Genomic DNA, 24894 nt, shown 5'->3' with positions numbered 1-24894 from the left:
GATAAGAGAAATGAACTTCATAGCAAATAGTTAAAGCAGGGTCCTATGTAGGCAACTAGAATTAAAGATGAACTCTGGGGGTGGGGTGATTGTCATTGTTGTTTTAAAGACTAATGTTCTGTTTTGTTTTTCCCACTGCTATGCTATGAATTAGAAGCCCCTGTTCTCTTGCATGTACTCACAATGTTCCTGTATTTCTAGCAGATGATAGTACTGAGGATAGCAATGTGCTTTTCATTCTGCATTTGGTGTGCTCCCCAAAGGGCAAGGCTCACAAGAAGTTACATAATACAGAATTACAATGCGCTGGAGAGTGACAACAGCATGAAATTATAAACTCTTCATGGCTCAAAAATCCAGGAGAGCAGTTAGAATGACTAGGAAAGTAGCCTTTATATTATATCAACAGAGTTTTAAAGGTGTGTTTTTAAGAAGGTTTAGAACAAATTGCATAGCATGGAAATTACATGTTTTGTTTTGCTCGAAGTCATTTTTGTAAAAAGATTTTTTGCAGAAATGCTATTATTATAGCTAACAAGAGCAAAAATAATATAAAAAGAAATGTCTTGTGACATTTTTAAGACTGACAAATTTATTTCTGTGTGAATTTTCACAAATTATAATGCACTTCCTCAGATTTTATGACTCGGGGATTATAATCCATGAGTGCTCACCCTGAAATAAGGTGCCTTTTCTTTTTGTGTGCAAGGGAGCAAGAGGAAGCTAGCTCTCGCCCATGCACTGTCCCAACTACACTGGCAAGTGCAGGGATATAAACAAACAATCAGACAAAGAAACAAACCCCAAGCCTGAAGCCAAGCGGGAGGAAAGTAAGAAAGCAGGGAGAGAGGAGTGAGCAATGCAGGTTTAAAGGAAAAGATGAGAAAAACAGAGGAGCAGGGGGGGGGGACGGGGAGATTAAGAATGAAGCATATAAAGAGGAGATGAAAGGGGGAGGGGCAGAAGAGTCATGGTGGACTGAGAGGGAGAACAAAACTGAAAAGGGATGGGATGGGAGTGGATTAAACTTGAAAACCCCTGGATGGGAGAAAGAGAGAAATTGATGGTGCCTATGGAGGAGGCCAAGCAGAGGAAAAAGTATTATTATACATGCTGAAACACGGCTGGTGCTGCAGTTCCAAAGCTTCTCATACTCTGGCACATGTGGCATCAATGAATACAATTGTCATCCACTCACTATGCTTTCCACTTCTTCACATCCTTGCTTTTATAATTTTCACTTCAATTCGTCTCCAATTTGAAATATAGGCATTGCAACTGTTGCCTTTCTAATCCCAAATCTTCACCATTGTCATTGCCATTCAGGGCTAGCCTTGCCATTAGACAGAACGGGCTGCCAACTTCAAATGGTAAATGCTGTTTGGGTTGGGGAGAGAGAGTGCGGGTCCAGCAAGGAGTTGTTGAAAGGCAGAACTCCAGGTGCTGTGCAGCCTATCTTGTATCTTTCAGCTGTCTCTGGGGTTCTGGGGGGATATTCCCTTTCCCTAGCAAGATTCATCTATCACTCCAATCAGTTTATGATTATAAAAGAGAAGACGATATCCTTCCATCCTTTGCCTCAAACAAGAAAATAGCGTGGATCAGCCCTCTAGCCATTAACATCCCTACAGCTTGCCTTTCTTGAATCACATCTTAGCTCTCCCGCAAGCACTGCAGTTATGATAACATGAAGGTGGGTTCAATTGAACAGCGCTTTGGGTTCCTCTACTTTAGTTCTGTCTTTTGAGAATATACAGTAGTGACATTTGAATTGCAATTAGGCTTTCAGATGGAAACTGGAATCATCCCTTGCAATGCCACCAAGACCTTAACGTGCTCTCGGGAAGTATAAGGAGTAGTTGTTTAGTCGTTCAGTCGTGTCTGACTCTTCGCGACCCCATGGACCAGAGCACGCCAGGCCCTCCTATCTTCCACTGCTTCCCGGAGTTGTGTCAAATTCATGTTTGTTGCTTCGCAGACACTGTCCAGCCATCTCATCCTCGGTCATCCCCTTCTCCTCTTGCCATCACACTTTCCTAACATCAAGGTCTTTTCCAAGGAGTCTTCTCTTCTCATGAGATGGCCAAAGTACTGGAGTCTCAGCTTCAGGATCTGTCCTTCCAGTGAGCACTCAGGGTTGATTTCCTTTAGAATTGATAGGTTTGTTCTCCTTGTAGTCCAGGGAACTCTCAAGAACCTCCTCCAGCACCACAATTCAAAGGCACCAATTCTTCGGCAGTCAGCCTTCTTTATAGTCCAGCTCTCACCTACATATATCACTACAGGGAAAACCATAGCTTTGACTATGCGGACTTTTGTTGGCAAGGTGATGTCTCTGCTTTTTAAGATGCTGTCAAGATTTGTCATCACTTTCCTCCCAAGAAGCAGGTGTCTTTTAATTTCCTGGCTGCTGTCTCCATCTGCAGTGATCATGGAGCCCAAGAAAGTAAAATCTGTCACTGCCTCCATATCTTCCCCTTCTATTTCCCAGGAGGTGATGGGACCAGTGGCCATGATCTTAGTTTTTTTGATGTTGAATTTCAGACCATTTTTTGCACTCTCCTCTTTCACCTTCATTAAGAGGTTCTTTAATTCCTCCTCACTTTCTGCCATCAGAGTGGTATCATCTGTAATGAAGTACAGTACTATAATAGTGGTATCCAGTCTTTGGGGCAAATACTACTGCATGAGTGACTGTGCTGCAGCAATAGATCAAATTCTTCAAAAAACACATAAAACGTCTGGTTTATGAATTTGAGATACTGTATTGTGCTTCTGTACCCACAATTCAAAAAGCCAGGAAATGGTCTGATATTGCTGCACAATATTGTGCCTGCACTGCCAGAACGAAAAGGGATGCCAAGCTTTACTCTTGTGCAGCAATAATAATGCATACAGAGCCCCCTTCCCTTGGGTAGTTTTCTTTTTAACATTTTTTAATATTTTGAGTAGGGTTGTGTGGTCAGCCGCATCCCAGTCTGTCAGATTTTGGGGTCAAGTGCTTGGAATAGCGAGTAGGCCCTTATGGGGAACTGCAGAGGTGGAAGGGACCCTATGAACTATCATGTCCAGTGCCTGTCAAGGAGGCACAGTATAATCAAGACTGATTTGCAGAATTCTTAGGCACTTTCATAGCAAATTGTAACTATGCCTATTCAAGAAAAGCAGGAAAGAATATATTTGGGTCTATTGTGTTCTCTTCTACAACACTGCCAATTGATAACTCAGAAGTCTTACTACCACAAATATATACAATGCCAAAGATGTCCAAAAGTGACACTAGACGTGCAATATGAGAGTGAAGGAACATAAGAATAACCCTAATGGATCAGATTGCCCATGAAGAAGAGAAAAGGCATTTCTGGAATGTGCTGGGCTTTAATAAACTCAGGAACATTTGAGAAATTCTGCCTTGCCTTTCCACTGCACATATTGCTTTCCCTTCTTTGCTACTTGTGTCTCCTGGAATTCTTTTTGAGGAATGGGGTCAATCCAATGTCCAACTGAGTTTGGCAGGAAATAATACAAAAGGTAAGGAGAAGAGAGTCTATGAGTCTGTGGGAGATACCCGATCATCAAACCATGGTTTGGTAATCTTATTGTCCAGTGTCTGAACTAGCCAGAAAGCTAGCATCTTTGTCAAAATGATTGAAACTTGACAACTTTAAACCTGCCAATTTGAATATAAAATAGCATTTAATTCCATTCTTTCACAACATTGTCAACCAATCACTCTCATGTATATTTATTATACCTATAAACTAGATATTGCAATGTCTTTAAACAAATGTTTACAAATGAACTGAGTCAAGGGTATTTCTTCATTTCTCAGGCAGCTGCAAGATAGAAAGGAACACCACAGATCTTTCCTGTTAAATCTGGCAATCATGCTTCTTGATTAGAAGTGGGGGAAGAAAAACTCAGAAAGATGAAGGAAAATTTTCCCTCTGCCTTAGTATGAACCTTCTTGACTTTCCTGCTGCAAAGTCATTGATTAAATCATCTGTCTTACGACCACAGCACCACTAAGATCCAGGGAACATGAAGGACAGGGACAGGGAGAACAGAGAGGCAGCATAGAACAGTATTGCCCTTCTAAAGACTCAAAGAGGATTATGCCCATTACCCTTTTACTGTCACTCACTCACTCTTTTCTCAATGACTGCCTTAAGAAATAGGGGGCTTTCACTGAGCGGCTGGGGAGAAAAATAGCACACAGCTTTGCAGACTGCCACTGGGTCTCTTCTGTCACGATTATTCAAAAGTATGACCTGGCCTTGCTGTTTATTCTTCTCCATTCATATGAATAGGGTCTTCACTGAGAACTGGAAATGCAAAAGTACTGTCATGGATCTGGATAAGAATTAGGGCTGGAGTGTCACCAAGAGGGCTCAGCACCAATCTGTTAGCCCTTTATTCAGCTATGGTCCAGGGGCTTCTGTATATCCTAATTTGTACATTTGTTTAGAATATCTTTACCTTTTCTTTCTCCTAAAAAGGATTCAAGGTGGCTTACAGTATTTTGAAAATAAATACTCTAAAAATTTAAAATAAGAACTTACTATAATATTAAAAAAGAATTTAAAACTGACAGATAAAAGCAGTACTAAAAACACATTTAAAAACAATAAATGGTGCCAAAAGAAGCCCCAAAAGCTTATTTCTACTTTTCCAAATATTTTGCAGATTGCCACTCTCTCCATCATCTGCACTCAACTTCCTCCCACCTTGACTGTTGCTCTTTCTCCAAAGAGATCCATATATAGCTGCTACCTCACAATAACACCACATGCATCTGATGAAGTGGACTTTATGTGACAAAAAGCTATATGGGGGGGACGACTGTTAGGCTTTAAGGTGCCACAAAAGTCACAGCAGGTTTCCAAGTACCTATGATGCTTAATATCCATTGAAGAACATTAAGTCACTTTAAGAGCCATTACTAAGTTATAGTCATGGTATTTTTTCAGAATTCCATACATACATAATTACCTCTTAATATTGCACTCCACAACAAAAACAAAATAACTTGCTGTTTTACTTTTGCACTTAAATCTTCATATATATGTGTATGCACGAACAGGAAAAGTCATCTACATATTTAATACTTTTGTATAAATAGATGCATATCATTATCTGAAATTAATGCCTGTGGCCTTTTCATGTATAAAACAGTCAAACTATGCATCATTTATTACGCCTTGCACATACTTCACAGATATTTGCAGAAAATGCCTTCTGTTTAGCCCCAGAAGACAGGCCGTTTGGCAGCCGAGATGAGTCGTGCCATGTTGCTCACATGAGCTGTTGCTTTTCATTATTTGGTTCCACAGCTTCAACAACTCCAAGACAACAGTTGTGTTCAAGGCCAGTGGGAGGAAACTTCCATTTCCCCATTTCTTTCCAAAGTTCCATTTGTTTGATTTTCTGTTTCCTTGAATGCCATTATTCATTAGTTTCCCCACAACATCAATGGGAGATGCATGCTTCCTTTGTTGCCTGGGATTTTTTTAAATGGTTGATTCTTCCCACCCATGGGAAGATATCTGCTAAATTTAAACAGCTGGAAGGGTCTTAGGTAAAGGTACAGGTTCTCCTTGACATTTAGTCCAGTCGTGTCCAACTCTAGGGCGCGGTGCTCATCCCCGTCTCCAAGCCGTAGAGCCACCGTTTGTCCGAAGACAGTTTCCGTTGTCTCGTGGCCAGCATGACTAGACATGGAACGCTGGTACCTTTCCACCAAGGTGGTACCTATTTATCTATTTGCATTTGCATGCTTTTGAACTGCTAAGTTGGCAGGAGCTGGGACAAGTGATGGGAGCTCACTCCGTTGCATGGATTCAATCTTAAGTAAAGAGGCTATCTAAAGCCAAATGACTATCTAAACTGAGAGCTCATCCAGGCAGACATTTGTCCTGCTGTTTGGTGTGTTGCAGGGGCAGACTGGCTCATTCTTTCTTCCCCCAGCAACCACATAACATAATCACTAGAGCAGACCCATTTGCCAGTGGGGAACAACCCAACCCACACCTTTTTGAACCCATGTCAGAGGCTTGTACTTTTTTTGGTGTGAGTTCCTATACTTTAGTCCATTTCCAGTGTGTGCATTTGCTGGCAACAGACTAAAATTGAGCCTTGCAGCTGTCTTTTCATTGTCAATTTCCAGTATTGTGAAATGGCTTAAAAATGAGCCACTTCAGAATATTAGCTATTGAACACTTCCCCTGCTCCTCTGTGGTGGGAGAGAGGAAGTGAAATTAAATAGAGATAGAGATAGAGATAGAGATAGAGATAGAGATAGAGATAGAGATAGAGATGGAGATAGATACCATCACTGATTTGCCAAATCATTTAGATCAGTGGTCAGGGAACAGGGGTAAATTACCCCAAATGGGATAAAAATGAAAATCCTGGGGGTAATGAGGAAGGTTGCGGCAGCATGACCCTCCTCATTACCCCCAGGCATTTTATTTCCGACGATACTGTGTGTAGGCGGGCATTCCATTGCGGGCAGAGGGAGCGCTAGTGAGGAGGCCCCCTTCCTGCCCCGCCTCACCTGAGCTCATGGCTGGTGGACCTGCCGGCCCTGCGATGCCTGCCTCCCTTCACCAAGGACGCGCTTTTCTGGCAGTGTGGCAGCTTCAGAGTGGCTGCTCGGGTGGCAACCGCAGGTCTTGGGCGAGTGCAGAGACGGGGAGGGGGGTCGGCTCTGGATGGCAAGAGTGGAGGGGCGGTGCTGGGAGGGGGCGGGGTAATGTTGGTGTATATAAAAAAATTGGGGGGGGTAAAAGGTAAAGAAGTTCCCCAACCCCTGATTTAGATAATTATTATTTTTTAATTGTAGGAGCAATCGAAAGTGCAGCATGGGGAGTTTCTTAATGAGCACTACACACAAGAAAGAAAATATTTTTTGAAAAATATAATCTAAGCGCTTCAGTGCATTGGCAATGGTCTGTTCTTGTTGTTGTTACATGCTGTCAAGTTGCTGCCAACTTATGGCAAACCTATGAGAGTGATCTCTGAAATGACCTGTTCTCAATGGGCCTGTTCAGCTCTTCCAAACTCAAGTCTGTGGCTTCCTTTATGGAGTCAATCAATCTCATATTTGGTCTTCCTCTTTTCCTGCCACCTTCAATGTTTCCCAGCATTGTTGTCTTTTGCAGAAAATCCTGCCTTTTCATGATGTGCCCAATTTATATGCCGCCCACTCTACCCAAAGGTCTCTGGGCGGCTTACAACAATTAAAATTCAACACAATAAAATATAAAATGATTAAAATACGATTGAAATACAAATTAAAATTTAAATTGCCATCATCAAGACCCACAGTTAATGTTATTTCAATTATTTCAACAGTGATACACCCTCACGCTTGATTATCTTCTCTAAGTCCTTCATTGCTGCTCTTCCAAGTCTAAGTCTTCTTCTGAATTCTTGGCTGCAGTCTCCATTTAGATTGATGATTGAACAAAGGCATACAAAATCTCTAGTTCAGTTTCTTCATTGTCAGTGCTGAAGTTGTCTAGTTCTTCTGTAGTTATGATTTTGGTCTTCTTTATGTTCAACTGCAGTCCTGCTTTGGCACTTCCTTCTTTCATTTTCACTAAAAGCCATTTCAAGTCATTCTGCTTTCTGCAAGCAAGATGGTGTCATCTACATATCTTAAATTACTGACATGCTTGTGTGTATCATGATGCAAAATATTTTAAATCATGCTTTCTCAATACATTGACATTGCAATATCATTTTCACTGAATATTCCTCTTTTCCAACTAGATTTTTTTCATTTGTGGCATATGAATAATTGTGTTGTAGTCTGTCATATTTCGTTTTTGATTTTAATTGTGTGTGTGAGACAGACAGACAGAGAGAGGGGAGGAGGGCTGGGGAGAGAGGGATAGGCAAAAGGAAGTTTTTCTTTTTAAATAAATTGCTTATGTTAAAAAGCTGAAGCAGTAACCAATGCTATTTTGAAGCAATATTTAGCCATCACTCAAAAGTCATCAAAGTGAGAAAATCAGCTAAAGATGATGCTCTATCTTGAAACCATTGTGAAAGAAAATAAACACCAGATGCTTGTAGGATGGACATGGATATACAGAATTAAAATTATACACGCTATTACACAACAAGTGTTACTATTTTGATTGCATAGGATCTAGTGTTGCTCAGAAGGAAATGAACAAACACAAAATAGGTTCATGAAATGCATGCTAAGGATATGATTCTGAAAACATTGGCAAGGGCAAAGATCTATCTCGGAATGCTACCAGACATTTCTGATATTATCACAAGATTAGAGGTGGCCAAGAGCAGATCTTGGAACATTAATTTTTAAAAGGAAGTCAAGTTATTCATTACTTATCATTGCTCTGGTTCTACAAACAATTCATTGCATACCATTATGCCTTGCATTGTCATTGCCAAGAGGTCAGAAAAATACAGGGAAATTTTGTCTGGTTGCTTTTAGTGGCCTGTTCCAATTCTGTACCTTGGAAATATTTATTTTTAAAAAAAGAAGAGAAAAGCAAAGATTACTTTCCCTATCAACTGGAATGGATGGGGATTGGCACAAAGCCTGAAAAACTCACATCAAGATGTTTCTTTAAAATGTCATAAAACATTCATAAAAATAACTTTGGAAGTAACTAGTTGTTCTACCCATAACTACTGCCTGTACTAACCATTACCTAAAAATAACAGGTAACAGGGAACTCTATTATTTGCACCTGGTGGGACTGTTCAGTGAGATGGAGCATTTGGTTGTAGAGCTGGAGGTAGGGAGCTCAGTGGTTTGTGCCTTGTGAGAGAGCCAGCCTGTGTTGTCTTGTATCAGCTCCATGGCCCCAGAGCTACAGCAGACAAAGGGAATGGTAAACCACTTCTGCATATTATTTGCCTAGAAACACAGGAAATGGTGGGCAAAAGCCAGAAATGACAACACACAGTTATCATTATTAATATTAGTTATTTCAAAGCTACAGCTGAAAATAGGACATTGTTCTTGTTTGCACCAGTACACCGTGGAGGAGTACTCACAACACAAGCCACCGGGCAATAGCCTTAGGTCAAGGTAGCAGCCACGAAAGCTAATAGGATTGCCTCAGAGTAGATGAAGCGGATGGAAGCCCACACTGATGGGTTAGGAATCAGTAGCTATGCTATTGGCTACGGTCAATTCAGAGACTGCTTTTCTCAATCGTATCTCCCCAGATGAAAGAGGCCTGTCATTCGTCTTGCCAATCCCACTGGACATGAGAAAACCCCTCTTGAAAGAAACGAGTCGACACATTTTGATTGATGTTGCCACCTAATTTTCGATGGCCATTTTCTCTCACTTTAAATACCACTAGACTTCTCAACAAGTCACCTGTCCCATGCAAAGATCTCAGGTGTACGCCTCTTATTTAGTACTGTGCCTTGAAGCCTGTTAAAAACCCATGAGATTCTCTCTCTCTCCTGCTATAGAGTGCCTCCAAGCAAGGGCTGCTTGTGGATCATGGTGCAGGGAAGCTTTCTCCCAAAATTTCAAGGGCTGTCCAACCCCCCAGCCCCAGTTGTGAGGCACCGTGGATTCCAAGGGTCTTCAAATCTGTTCATAAAGTGAGAGACTGAAGTCATGTTTCTTCCGAATTCTCTGGATATTCAGAATAAATTAGGAGAGCAACAGGGTCCATCTTTTTGAAAGCAGCAAAAAACTAAAACAAACAAACAAAAAAGAGAATCCCAGCCCATTTACAAATTTTCTGTAATGGGCAGAGAATTCAGGGAAAGAGGGGAAGATTCCCACATCATAATGCTAGGGGCGAGAGGTCATAAGAGATTGGTGGGCCATCGGCAACCATATTTCTGTACCCTTGCTGCCAAAAGAAAAGCAACAAATTCCCACCATCACCAAGTTATAGTTTCCAAAATATCCAGAGAGACTGGTGTTATTTAGGCAACTGAGGCAGAGAATGCCACATTATCCCCCCCCCCCTCCATGACAGTAAAAATCTACTAATTAAATGACTATCAGTTTGCTCTCCCTTCATGATAACAGTAAATCATCCACCTGAATTGGTTTTTGTCTCTCACCCAACACTGGCCAGATTATCCCTACTTTTTCAATATGTCTCAGCGACTAAAACCCTGTCACACAGTTACATAGCTTAATATTAAGAGGCAAATTGCTGTAATTAAGAACTCTCCATAGATATTTGTGTAACTACACAATAGAATTTCAGCCAGCACATTTAAGAAAATTTAGGTACTCTTTAGATGATACTTTTGATGAAATCCTGCTAGTAATCTCCATTCCAATGGGGAAGAAATTGTCGTCTTGCAAAAATTGTCCATAGAAAACATCGCTTTCTCTTCTGATTTTATATGGGATATAATCCCAAATATAATGGGATTTTTGGATGTAATGGTTTTATTCTTGTTAGCCACCTACTGGCTGGAATCTAGTAGCCAGTTGCATCTTGAAGAGCCCCATTGCAATATATAGAGTATGGGATTATTATATACTGTATATTATTGATATATTTATTATAAAAAGACAAAAAAAACCAACAACCTTGTACACTCTCTTCATACAAATGTACAAATCAGTGGGCATTTGTGCAATTCTAGAGCAAGTATAAATTGGATCAAGGAGCCCATGTTCCCTACCCCCCCAAGACAGAGCAACACCACAAAGGATCATTCACATCTCATTTGGCATTTGCAAGATTAAGAGATGATTAGTAATTTGAATTGAAGAAAGGGGAAATCAGGCTTAGTACAGTAGACTGAGCAAAAGAGAAGTTGGGTGACAACGGAATCCCTTAATAAAGTTCACAATCTCCCACTGAGGCGCTGGGGAGGCCTCAGAATGAGGTCACATTTGGTTCATGTATATACTTGCTGTTCCTCTGCCAGTTATTTTTGTGAGTGGTAGGCTATATTTCTGTTTAGATAGCTATTTTACATTCTAGAATACTCTTCCTTTTCTTTGTTTTCTCACTCAGCTGATATCACATTTTTTTTAAAAAAAACCTTAGAATTGCTTTACCAAGCAATTCTTAATATTATATTTCTTAATTGTATTTACAGGCCACTGTCTTCCAATAAGGGGACTCTTATTAATATTATAGCCTGCTCATGAAAACCAGTATGTAAAGGGTTAAGACAGAAAATTTGGCAAGATGCGCTGATTTATAAAGTTTATGTAGGCAGCGATGGAAGAGCATGACATTTCCACCTGGAGTCTGATATGGCTCCTGCAAACCTGTATAATTTATAATGCCGCATGTATAGGCTCTTTTTATAATAGTTCACCTACAAGTGAAAAGGAACAAAGCCTTGTTGGCTGAGGGACCATAATCAATATCTCAGAAAGAGTTTTTAAGAACTGAATTGGTTTTAAAATCCAACCCTGCCTGTCAGTGGGATGTGTACTTTCGATCATAAAAGGATTTACAGGGTAGAAATGTCAAAAAGGAACTAGTTGTTGTGTGGAACACTCCAGTTTGCAGCTATCCCATGGTCTGTAACTTAGGTTACAGTCTGAAATCACTGGGAATCTCCTTTGCACTTCACACTACAGACTCCTCTTCTAGTTTAACACTCAACCTTTTGCCCTTCAAACTCAGCATGTTCCAAACAGGCAAGAAGAAATGATGCAGTTTGGCCTTCAGCCGCTCCTGCTAAAAGGCGTTTTCTTCCCTGACTGACTACCTACAGCTCTTTTATGTTCTCTACTCCTGTTTTGAGCCAGAAGTTGAGCAAAACTGCCTGGAGTTGTAGAATTCAGCACATTTAGGACAAAGAACCTTGCAGCACCAGACAGTAACCAGGTTGAGTTAAACCAGTGTTTTGTCCCTACACCCAGCTGGATGTCTTTTGGAAACTTACAGAGGACAAAGGCAGCATTCCCCTGCCCCACCACTCACTGTTTGCCTCCAGCATCCAGTATTAACTATTTATAGGTTTACTATCTCTAAAAAGGCAGTGCAGTATACTAGTTAAGAGTTCTAAACTGGGGCTGGGAGCACCGAGGTGATGATTGTTATTATAATTTTGACTTATTTACTGCCCCATAGTGCTTGGAGCACCCTCTGGGTGGTTTACAACATAATTATGCAAGTAACACTCTCCCCCCCACCAGTAAACTGAGTACTTATTTTACCAGCCTTGGAAAGATAGAAGGCTGAGTCAGTCTTAAGCTGGCTGCCTGAACCTGTTGGGATCAAACTCAGGTCATGAGGAGAGGCTTGACTGCTGTACTGCAGTTTGACTACCATACCATGGAGCTCAATTCAGATCTCCATTCTGTCATTACATGACCTTGAGCCAATCACTATCTTTCATCATAATCTACCTCCGAGTGTGGTGTTATGGCAAAAATTGATATCATGTAATGAATAAATACTCCTCACCTTTAAGATCCACTTAGGGTTCCTGACTAGTAATCATACAGAGAACAGTCATCCATAATCTAATACCATTTTAAGGTTTCAAACCAAAGCACACTGTAACTGAATCAGTGAGACCTACTCTTTAATATACACAAAAGAAATTAGCTAGACTTGAGGTGGAAACAGTATCCTTTGCTAACTGCAAATTTTTTAAAAAAATGAGTTTGCCCATTTGCACAATTCTGATAAGAAGACCATCAAACAATGCAGGCAGTGTCAAGTCCTGAAAACACAATTTTGAAAACATACTTATTGGATACTGTATTTCTCTTTCACTCTGGACATATACCAGCCAAGTATTTTCAATGTGCTTAAGAGACTCAACAGGCAGAGCAAAATATATCTTTATTGAGTGTAATTAAGAATCCATATATAAAAATGCTCTATTAAAAACCCTCGCATTTAATAAAATTACCGTTTCCCCCAAAATAAGACCTAACCTGAAAATAAGCCATAGTATGATTTTTCAGGATGCTCGTAATATAGGCCCTACCCCAAAAATAAGTGTGAAACCCTGCTCTCCACCATTGTGCAGCATTGTGCAGCAACCAGAAGATGACATGACTGTATAATAAAACATCCCCTGGAAATAAGCCCTAACATGTTTTTGGAGCAAAAATTAATATAAGACCCTGTCTTATTTTCGGGGAAACACAGTACATATTCAAAACTTTATTGATTTGTTAATTCTTGCATGAATTAATCCATGGTAATAAAGCTGACCATGTTCTCTTACTGGCTCCAGCAAAAATCCCACACGCAAATTAAGAAGGGGCATTATTCTTTAACATAAGCACAAAGATTTGCCCTCAAAAGTTTCTGCATGCACTTCCAAGGAGCATCAACAGGTATGTCACATTGGCAGTTTCCTGCAGAGGGTCTGAACACGGTTCTAACCTATTTCACAAAATTAAAAAGATCCCCCCCCCCCCCCCCCCGCGCGCATGGGAGTCAGTTCAGCAGAATTCAGGCTCTTGCTCTGTGCCAGCCTCTCTGTACCACACACACAAGCCTTGTCCCTAAACATCCCTTCATCTCCAAGTCCATTATTTGCTAAAGAGATCTGATTGGCTAAGAGGATTGGGAACATGATATCCTGCTTTTCACTGATGCCAGCTCTAATCTCTTCCAGCCGACCAAGCTTCCTCCCATCCCACCTCTTTCAGGAACAGCGCAAAAATGGGTTCTGTTGCAGTGTGAGTGAGTGACTGGGAGGGGGAAAAGACCGACACTGTGGTGATGATGATGACCGTAGGAAGAAGGAGTACTTTTCGCGCTGGCTCCCGAAGCAAAGCACACCTTTTGTCTCTCCCTTGGAGGTTGCAGACAAGAACAGAGACTCTTGTGTCGGAAAGCTTCCCTTGCCCCCCTAGCTCTCAAGCCTGCCTGTTTCTTCCCTCCTCCGCTTCTGCTGAGTGTGCTGCAAAAGGTGCAACGGCTGTCACGGTCAAGCCGGGTATCTTTCACTAGCAATTAAAGTTTGCAGATCAGCAAATATTTCAAGATCCAGGGATTGCTCGTCTCATTTCACTTTGTCAGCTCGACTGGTATTCCTTCCCGTTGTTGTTTTTGTTTTCTTCCAGGGCGAAACCCCTGGCGATCCCACGCTATGATACCGTCTTGCTTCTTCTCCCTTGCCAGCTTTCTACCAGGGACCGTTTCCCAAGAGTAAAAGGGGGGGGGGGGGAGAGGCGGGGAGAGAAATTCCTGCCGGTGTGAAGGGTCGCCCGCTGCGATGCGAAGCACACTCCTGTGAGCTCAGGCGGTGATTTGAAGCCGTGTCACGACTCGACGACGACGACGACGACAGAGAGCCGGGCTGGGTGATGCCTGCGTGGGTGCGCGCGTGGATGGCTGGCAGGGAAAAAGCTCGCGTCGCCGCCGTCCTCTCGCTGGCCGCGCCTGCGGTCGTTGCACTCCGCGCGCGTTCCCTCCTTCAGCTCGTCGGCGGAGGGGCGCGGGGGATTCCGGTGGCCTCCTCGCGTGGAAGACACAAAAGGTCTCCAAAGACGCGTGGCAAGAAGCCAAGCTTGACTTAGTTTCCACCATCCAGGCCGGCGCGGAGGGGGTGTGTGCGTCTAATAACACCAAACATAAATTAAATAGACGATAAAGACAGAGGAGTAAAGGGTGGGGGAAAGATACAGGAGGGGAATTATGGAGAGGGAAAAGACATCAATCACTGTTGGAAACAAAGGGAGGAAGACAGTGGAACACTCCGGAGGAGCAGCAAAAAAATATTTAAAGTGGGAGAAAACCGAAAGAATGGGAAGCACTGATTGCCTTCTCCTAACCCGCCTCTTTGGGCAGCTGCAAGTGGGGAAGGGGAGGGGGAGGAGCGGGACGTACCAATAACTCTCCGAAGAGGGGAAAGAATCCATTGTGACATCTCTCTTTCCGAGATGCCCTGCCTTCCAAGAGCCGGCCCGTTACCCAGACCACGGATTGTTCCTCAGGAAGACTCTGACGGAAGGAAGAAGCTTAGGCGTGAGCGGGTCAGTGTTCACTTGGGAGTCCTTCTCTTTTCTCTCCTCCCCCCTCCGAACTCCGGCGGGTTGGTGTGCCCCGTTCCTTTGGAGGGAGGGGCGGCGGGCGCGGCGCCTCCCCGCACAGTGACACACGGACCCGGCGCTGGGAAGAGGAGAAGGAGGAGGAGGAGGAGGTGGCGGCTGCGGAGGGAGTGCTCGGGAGTCGTAGCGGCGGCGGCGGCGGCCGGGAGCGGAGCCCAACCCAGCCCAGCCTCCAGCATGGCCGGGTCCACTGAGGCGACCACACCGCCACCCGCTCCTCCTGGCCGCCACTTTCTCTCCAATCCCCCATCGAACCGGCGTTGTCAATGTTGCCGCCGCCGCCGCCCCCCGGCTTTGCCTGCCTTGCCCTGCTTGCTCTCGCTGGGCTTGTTTCTTTCCCTTCTCTGCTGTGGTGAGTCGCGGATAAACTTTTTTTTCCTTTACCGCCCTCCTCCTTTCCGGGAAGGGGGCGGCTCTCCCCCACCAAACCAGTTTCCTCTCAAGAGTCTGTCCGAGCTCGGGGCGCGAAGGCGGCCGCTGCCGCCGCCGCCGCTTCTCTGAGGGAGGGAAAGAGGGGAGAGGGAGAGAGAAGCGTCGGGCGGGAGTTCCGGGAAACTTTTTCCTCAGTCGCTGGACGAGGGAAGTTTGTCCCTAAAAACCGTCGTATTGTGAGGCGAGTGACGCGGGGGGGGGAGGGGAGGTAGGAGGGAGAGAGCGAGCGTGAGAGAAAAGAAAGTGGCTGCTTCCTTTCCCTCACGAGGGGCCCCGAAATGGAAAGGCTGGGTGAGGGCTGCCCACAACCCGCGGTCAACTCTCCCCCCCCCTCCAACGGACACTTCGCCCTCCTTTCCATTTCGAAGCTGGGTTTTCTCTCGGGTGTTAATGGTTCGCCCCTACACGCGGCGGCGCTCCGTTGAGGTGAGGAAGCTGCGCTGGGGGGGGGTCACCCTGAGGGGGCGTTGGTGGAGGGGGGGCTCCTGCTCGTGCCTCGCTTTCTCGGGGCCTTCTTTTGAAGGGTAGGCGAGCGGGAGGGCCGGGCAGAAACGAGGACGAGGGGGGGTGAGTGGTGGGGCGAGGGGGGCCAGGAAAGGTGTGGGAGGGGGTCCCTAGGGCTCAGCTTGGTGTCTCTCTCTCTCTCTCTCTCCCCTCCCTCCCCCCGCTTCGCGCGGGCCTACGCCTTCAAAGATGCTAAACTTGGTGAGAAAGGCAAGGCTGCGGACTGGGATGGACAGAAGCAATTAAACGCAAGCTTTGGAGTAAAACGCTGCCTTTGTTGTCGTTTATTATTGTTTCAGTAGTGGCGTAAGGGCTTTTAAAGGCGATTTTCTTCTTTGGGTGTGGAGGGGAAACCCGGGGCTTCTCTGTAAGGAAGCGCCCTCCTCCGCCGGGGCGGTAAGCAGGCGGGAAGGGGGCAAGGCGCCTGTTACTCTCTCCGTGACCCGCCGCCCGTCCATCCCGCCGCCTTGTTGTGGTTTGTTGTCGGCGCTGTTGCTGGGAGTGGGAGCTGTTGGGATTCCACTTGTCACTTGGAGCCGCCGCCGCTATCGCCGCCGAGACAGTTACGTCCAGCATTCTCGAAGCTGTGATGGGCAGGGCTGGCTGGAGGCTGCGTTTGCTTGTCTCCGCGCTGTCTAGGTTGATGACGGGGCAGTCGTGATTTTGTGGGGAAGACAGGCGGATATCATTATGAAGCTAGCCGACGCCCTTTTACATGCACTCCGTCCTTGTCTCCTGCACCGTCCTCCCGACTTGGCAAGCGAGGAGGGATGCCCCCGACTCAAAAAACAAAACAAAAAACAAAAACACCAACTGCTTAGAATTGGCAGATAGCCAGTTTGATGTTGAGAAGCAGGTGCTGAAGCAATTGTGAATATGTGTATAGCAACCTGCCGACTATTCGGTTCCAGGTCTGCTTCTCTTACAGACTGATCGTACATTTAATTCTTTTAATATATCTTTTTCTCTTCATTCCTCTGAATCAGGCTTTGTGAAATGACTCCCGTAGAAAGGAAATTGTTGTCACATTTGGGAATGCAATGCAGAGCTGGTGAAGACCTGAAAAATAATCAAAATGTTTTAATTGCCCTTTAGAAGGAAGGATTTGGAAATTGTGTTTCTGTAAAGTATGGTTGCTGGAAACATGATACCTTGACTTTAATGACTTCTGTATATCAGTTTAGTACATCTCATCTGCTTTTGTACATGTTTACTCAAAGGTAAATGGTGCTTAGTTCATGTGTAAATGTGCAAATATTTAAAGCTTCAATATAATTACTTTCATATGGATGTGCTCTCCTTGCCCAATTCTTAATGCCCTATAGTTGAAGGGGAGAGACCCATGTTTGTGATGCTAGCATGTGAAGTTAGCTAAGATGATATTGACAATTGTTTGCAAAGGGATTTAAGTAGCTGTATTATGAGTTTAATTCAAGATAAGAAAAGAAGATTTGATATACTGCTTCTCTATGCTCTTTCTAATAGTAATAGGTATAATTTGTGACCTTGAGAAAGAAAGACAAGTTATGAAGGGAGAGGTTGAGTAAATCATCCTCAACATGATAGAAAAGTAGCACATGGTCCAAAAACAGTGGATCAGCTTTCACATCTGCTGTTGCTGTTATGTCTTTTGAGAGTTAAGATTCCTTTGGCCAGAATGATCATGGCGAACAAGTGTCCGACCCCAGAAGTGAAAAAACAGCTGAGAATGGGGGAATTGATTATGTTATAATGCAACTTCTAAAAAATATTTTCAGCATCTATTACAGAGGCATGTAATATATTCACAGGTCTTGAAAACTTTAATTGAATCTAGTATAGATCTGTTCTCTTAAATCTCAGGGAATGAGATTTGACAAACAAGAGCTTTGTTTTCCAATGTGTTGTGCTGTAGAACAAGGAGAGATACAGGTGATGTGCTGAAACAGTTAACATTAATTTTTATAGCTGTGGATCAGTACATGTTGTATGTTTGTGTTGTGTGGGCTGCAACTTTGGATGCACATTGAGCATTTCATCATGTGGGCCTGTCTTTGGGGACAGCAGCAATATTAATTCAATAGCATAGTCTGTTTTTATTGCATTGAGACCTCATATTTTATTATTTGGAACATGCACTGTATTTAGGTAGAAGGTCAAGATATTAACAACATGCAACTGAAAACTATCTTTTTCTCCAGTTTGGTTTAAGGCATGGCAAGTGTCACATCTGTTGTGTTTGATGTCTGCATGTCTGTGAAGAAAAGATAAAGATCATGGGGGAGTGTGGAAATTGCCACCATAGTTTCTGAACATAGTTCCTGTGATTATTTCACAGCTAATTTCAACATACATTATGTTTGATTATTTATGTAATATTCTTAAGGATATAAAATTTCTTCCAACATTTATTGACATTTTTAAAGTTTACTGTTAAATGCATCATTATTAAATGCCTACTCAGAAGAACATGTAGCAAAGAATGATGCACATTCTTTTCATTGAAGACCTTGAATCCACCAACACTATGTACACATTTTCCCCAGTGTGTGCAACATAGGTGAATATTTGCAACTTTTCATCTTTCTTGTTCTAGAAAGTTATTTGAACACTGTCACTTCATCTATAGTGGTGAACTAGCAACCAGCTCTGCTTTGTTTACAAGATTGTTCAGAATATGTTATAATAGAAACCAGTTATCAGTACAGAATAAGCATAATATTGAATTAGATTTCTCTAGTTTCTTCTTGAATCAAGTTTAAAAAGGCATGAAGGAGATAGTGGACTGTTCTGATCCGTTTTTCTCTTATCTTTTTTAGAATGGTGTGTTGTAGAACAATATCAAAGTCTTTGTTAAGTCCAAATTGTGTAATGTTGATGTACTTTTAATAAAGTTAGCATTTCTGAAAGGGAGACTTGTGTTTGTTTGAAACTGGTATTGCTGTCAAATTCCCTATACTGTATAGTGAAATTAGATAGAATGCTTTGGTCTCTGGTAGCAAGACATTTCATAGTTCATGGTTAAGCTGTGTGGTTCCTGCAGACATATTTCCCTTATGCTCTGCTGAGCGTAAAAATTCTCTTAATTCTTTTCTCAAAATTTCTGTTAATTCTTTTTAAACACATAGTGTTCAGAAGTGTTCCAAAGTGAGACACTGGCCTCTATCCACCTGCCATCTTTATTCCCCTGAATGCCTCTTTGGCCAAGGTGCATTCTTAGAAGGTAAAGACAGTAAAGTAAACTGCTACTTGTATACAGCCCCATAACACTTAAAAACCGGGGGGGGGTGGTGGTACAGTTTAATTATGCTGACCACACAGTGAGTTGGATACTCAGTTTACTGAATCTGGAAGGAAGAGGTCTGAGTTAACCTTGAGCCAGCTACCTCAGTCCATGGGAATTGGACTCAGGTTGTGAGCAGAAAGTTGGCTGTAGTACTACAGTTCAACCTCTGCACCTCGAGGTTCCTAGTAAGATACTGGAATTTAGAGACCAGTATTTTTCCTCTGTACTCTGGCCACCCAAAAAAAAAATAATAGATTTTAAAAAGGGAGGCCATGCTTCATAAATACTCTAAAGTAAAAAGTGTGGTTTGGAGAGACCAGCATTCAGAGGGCTTCAGAACACAACTGAAAAGAAAAGTTAGGGAGAACTGTGAGCAGGATGGATTTGATTTAAATTTTTAAAAATCAGATTTTTGACAATTTAAATACAAAAGATTTTCATAATTTAAATCAGTGGTTCTTAACGTGGGCAATAATGCCCCCCAGGGGGCGATTTCATTTTTCAGGGGGGCGGTAGAACGAAAAGGGGCGGTGTGGGGGCACTGGAGCAGAAGGGGGCGGTAGGGGAGCGCTGGAGCAAGCCAAACCTGTGAAGATGGCTGCAGCCTTTTTACAGTGTGCATGAATATATATTTTCCTCCCATTTTAATTTTGTTTCAGACTTTTTGTCTTTAAATTTTTAGTTCCTGCATTTGTTTTTATGCCCTTTTTATATTTCCTTTTGCGTCTTAAAAGTCAGTTGCCACTAAATCATTAAATGTTACTTTTTTAGGGGCATTTCATTTTCTTGGAATTTAATTTTGTTTTCAGGGGTTATTGGATTTAAGTGTCTTAAATAAATAAATAAACAAACAAACAAACAAATAAATAAATAAATAATCACCGCGGGGAGGGGGGCGATGATAACTTCCTCAATGGCTCAAGGGGGCGTTTCTTTCAAAAAGGTTAAGAACCACTGATTTAAATCAATCTTTTTTTTTTAAATAATTGATTTTTATCCACCTTGCCTGTGAAACAAACCAGTTATTGCTGAAAACACAGGGGACATGGCCTGTGATGTTTAAGTGTATATGAGAAAGCTTTCTCTTGGGAAATAGGGATGATCTTGAAAAAGAAATATGTTTAAAGTGTAGATTATGTGGATTTTAGGTGGAGAGAATGTGGTATGGTGGTGCACATGTGGGGGAAGTATATCGAATGAGATAACTACGTTGAAATTAGTCTTTGAGGTCCCATACTCCACATTTTTTGTGTGTTCATTGTTTGTGGCAACATACTTGTTTTCTAACCTAACCAGGTTTTCTTGCTGTGAAAAGAATATTTATTACTGAGCCTACTACAGACCTCATGACAGTTATTTATATTGGTGTTCACAATGATCCTTCAATTTCCAGACAGGTCCACTGATCCTAAAAAGATGGAGACATGTCAGAGATCATGCTATACTTGTCCAAGCCCAAGATCTTCAGTGTGCAGTGTTGCCCATTCTCCTTCATCTGACTTGTGTCTGATAAGTACACCCTTTCTGTTGCATGTGTACAGTTGTTTGAGTGGGATGTACATTTCGAGCATCCACTTACATTTCACATGAGTACTAACATGTACTGTATGCTGATCTGGGTGCTCACACACAGATGTACAGCAGATTTGAGGATTAAAGATCAGGATGACTTCCTGGGTGATTCCATGGAGGACAATCAGTAGAAAGTTGTACCCTTCATCATTCAGCCAAATGTTTATCAGAGCAGGGGTCTCAAACATGCAGCCCGGGGGCCATTTGTGGCCCGCCGGATGATAGTTTGTGGCCCCGCCTTGCCTGCCCCCCTGAAGTGCCCACACATCCTCTGCTGTCAAGAGTAAAAAAAGCCTCACCTCGCTGACCAGCTCTCCCCCAAAACAGAGCCTCTTGCATCCTCCGTCCGGAACTGCACCCTGCCAGCTGGCAGACAGGCAAAGCTGGCTGGCAGGCAGGCTGCAGTTCCGGACGGAGGGTTCAAGAGGCGCTGTCTTGGGAGAGAGCTGGTGAGCGAGGTGTGCTGCCAGCTCTTTTCCCTGAGCCACCACTGAGCGATGCCTGAGAGTGGAGCTCACTCCTGGTCCGTCCTCCAAGCCACCAACAGCAGCTGCCGCCGCCGCCTCTTCCAGAGAAGCAGCTCTCTGGCTGTCTTTCTCTCTCGGCAACCCCAGCACCAGCCCGGCCAGTGGCCGCCTCAGCACCCACCAGTGCTTCCTCCTCTTCATCCTGTTTTAGCCGCCTCGGCTCTGGAGGCTGCCTGGGCTCACCTTGCAAAGTTTGCTCCCCTGTCGTGGTGTGGGTAGCTGCTGCTGCCGAGTGCACCTTTTTTGAGGGGGGCCCTCAGAAGAAGGTTGTTGGACCACCGTGTGTGTGTGCGTGTTTGTGTGCATGCGCATGCACACCTGTGGGGGGCACCCTGTTCTGTTTAATTTCGCAGGTACCGATGGGGGCTTTTCTCCTTTGGCAAGGCGATTATGTGAGGCTTTTTTTAAAAAAAAAATGTGATGCGGCCCAGCCTCACCCAGACTCTGCCTCCAGCGGCCCCCAGGTAAATTGAGTTTGAGACCCCTGTATCAGAGCCTTCAGGATTCAGGTGTATACTGAAGGTCTTCGTAAATGAAGTGTGGCTTATTATACAGTATTTTGATGAACTGTCCAGAAGAATTAAATGTTTTGACAACTTCTCCCTAGTTTCTGATTTTAGGGAATATCAACCTAAAATTCTTCAAACACTTGTTGCTGCATTTTTGCAAGTGCATTGTTCATTCCTTCTTGACATAATTTGCTGATAGACAGTGCTTCTCAAAGAAATGTTGGATGAGGCATCTTCAAACACAGTCATTTTCCTTATTGCCTCCAGACCTCATCTTCCAATATGCCACACAGTGTCAGGCCACTAAAAAGAAAAGTAAAACTTACTAAAATAGAAGGTGATGCAGCACCCACCCTGGACTTTGTTATTCATCCTGTCATGCCTGGTAGTGACTCCTGGTCTGTCCTTCTACATAAGACTATTTATATTGTACTTGATTTTTAATGTCAGTAAAAGCATATGTTGAGAGTATGTATTGGAATTAAATTCAGAAATAACATTGAGGAAACAAGCCTGCATCTTTAAGGGGCAACATGGCACTAATGATGTGCTATCTGTTCTGTGAAAGGAAAATAACCCATGTATGATCAATTTAGGAGCATCTTGGATACCTCTGTATGCCATGATCTCCAGTTTTTACAAACACTGCTAGAAGATTTATCATGACAAATACAATTAATTGTGGATCTTCTAGAAAAAAGTTATAGTTAAAAATTTAATTTCTTAAATTATTGGATTTGAACCTTTAAATATGCTAATATTAGCTGTGAGCAAAACTGCATTGGTTTACATATAAGTAATTGGTATCTCACCAGTGCTTCGTGAGTTCTCAGTGGAGACTGCATTATAAATGGGAGTGTTATTGAGAAGGCTTCCGATACCTTGATTTGTACGTGTTGAATAACATGAAATATCGGGGGGTGGGGGTGTTGTGGTTTGTTTGCTTGCTTTTTTTTTTTTTTTTTTTTTTTTTTTTTTTGCAAAGGCATGGCATGTACATACCACAGTATACATTGTGCTGGATAACACTCTGGAAATTAACTTAAGAATATGGAAGGGTTGGTTCCAAAGCCCTGATAAATTATTGCTGTTCTGTAAGCTGTTTTACGTCCTATCCAGGAAACCCATTTTGTCTGTGTGTTTCTCTTGTGCTATGTTCACAGCACTGCCCTGAGTGGTATTCTTGCGTCGTTTTAATAGGATTGTGATTTGATATGGGTAATGACCTCTGATCTGCCCCCCAGAAGCTAATAAGCCATGATTGGTTTGCCAAAAGTCTTTAAATGCATCTGTTGGTGCTCAGTGCAAATCATTCTTTGGATATAGTCAGATATTATGTTTAAAAGCATACATGTCTTGCCACCAGTATTTACATCAAGTTGATTTTCTTTACTGTTCCCTTGTGTTTTCCAGTGATGTTGATAAAGCAAAGTAGAGAAAAGAAATGCAGATAGGTATTAAATAGGGAATTTGGAGAGCACTGGAGAAGTAGAGAGGTGAGTTTTGAAAGTACAGTATAAACATAATGTGGACAATGTGAATTTCCGTGGCACAGTGTTGGTCATGAGAGGATCAGAAGAAATAGATTATTAGCAAGATAAGGATATAGGAGAAAATAAGTGAAACAGATATGTTTTTCTGTGTTAGAGGAAGGAAAAATTCCTAGAGAGCTTTCACTTCTTGTTTTCCATCATCTGAAATTCACATAGTGCTGCTACTCTAAGTTCTTTATGCTCCTGGCCATTCATACAAAAATTGAGAAATCATTTCAGTCTAAAATAAGGATAAGCAACACATAGAGTACATGTGGCCACAATTTCTTTTACTCCCAATACTGTTGTAAGGGGTTTGTACCAAATTTGCTGCTGAAATTCAGTGGTACAAACAAGGGCACCATTTCCCTTTAAAATGGCTATTGAAAAACTTAAATACAATATATGCATTTCCTGTGTTGCTTGTTAACATGTAGATTTATACTCCCAGAAGTCACTTATTTTTTTCACATAGTCCTGTTATTTCTATCCCCAAAGATAGCACACAGGTGATATCCATAAATATAGTACATGTTAGTAACTTGTGCTTTACTGCAAGGATGATTTTGTTTACTAGCATCCATGACTCCTTTGTTCAAACATACCTTGCAGTATATGAAAATAAATTCAAAATGGCACTAGGGTGATACTAGAGAAATACATGTACAAAAGCCATAATGGCTGGTTTTTTTTTTTTTTAATTTGTCAGGAGGTTTCAAGATACATTCACATAGAAACACAAGTGTCCTGCTGCACAACTTATGAACTTTTGTGATTCATGAAATCATAGAATAATTGAGTTGGAAGGGGGCTATAAAGCCATTGAGTCCAACTCCCTGCTCAATGGAGGAATCGAAGTCAAAGCAGATCTAACAGATGGTTGACCAATTTTCTCTTGAATGCCTCCAGTGCATATATTGAATGTGGTATAAAATCCCATGTGTTTAAACCCACGGAACCAATGGACTACCAGGTATATCCTGGTTAATCTGTAGGCATAGATATTGGGCTTTATGCTTTTTCATCTTTTGCAACTGCCTGTACAGTGGTTTGCAATGTGTAAGATATGAAATTAAAAAGCTCAGTTAGTAAATATTTATAGTGACAGGATTACTATGTACAGATGTGAAAGCTGGGCTGTGAAGAAAGTTGCCAGGAAAAAAATGATTCGATTGAAATATGGTGTTGGAGGAGACTGTTGCTGATACCATTGACTGCTAGAATGATAAATAAATGGGTTCATGAACAAATAAAACTGGAACTCTTCCTAGAAACAAAAATAACATCATGAGAATACAATGATTGGAGAAGACAGGAATGTTGGGAAAGGGTGATGGTAATAGGAGAAGAGTAAGAGATGGATTGACTCCGCAAATAAACCTGCAACCTTGAGTTTGCAAGAGCTGAATAGGTCTGTTGATGATAGGACTTTTTGGAGGTCTGTCATTCATAGTATCCCCATAAATTGGAAGTGACTTGATTGCATATAGCAACAATTGATAGGATTCAAAAGCACAGAAATATCTATTTTTATCCTCCAGTG

The 24894-nt window shown here is 42.5% G+C and overlaps 1 protein-coding gene across 2 annotated transcripts in view; it reads left to right on the top strand.

Annotated features, from left to right (window-relative positions):
- The first annotated feature begins 15064 nt into the window (after positions 1-15064).
- NECTIN3 (nectin cell adhesion molecule 3) overlaps positions 15065-24894 on the top strand; it is a 111419-nt gene continuing 101589 nt past the window's right edge. For both annotated transcript variants that reach the window (XM_020809869.3, XM_020809860.3), the window contains exon 1: positions 15065-15362. In XM_020809869.3, the coding sequence (XP_020665528.3) occupies positions 15188-15362 (175 nt within the window). In that variant the 5' untranslated portion in view covers positions 15065-15187. The remainder of the gene's footprint in view (positions 15363-24894) is intronic.

The sequence above is a fragment of the Pogona vitticeps genome, chromosome 3 (assembly GCF_051106095.1).
Source record: "Pogona vitticeps strain Pit_001003342236 chromosome 3, PviZW2.1, whole genome shotgun sequence".
In the NCBI taxonomy this organism is placed as follows: domain Eukaryota; kingdom Metazoa; phylum Chordata; class Lepidosauria; order Squamata; family Agamidae; genus Pogona; species Pogona vitticeps.
This window is presented reverse-complemented; position numbering and strand designations above follow the sequence as displayed.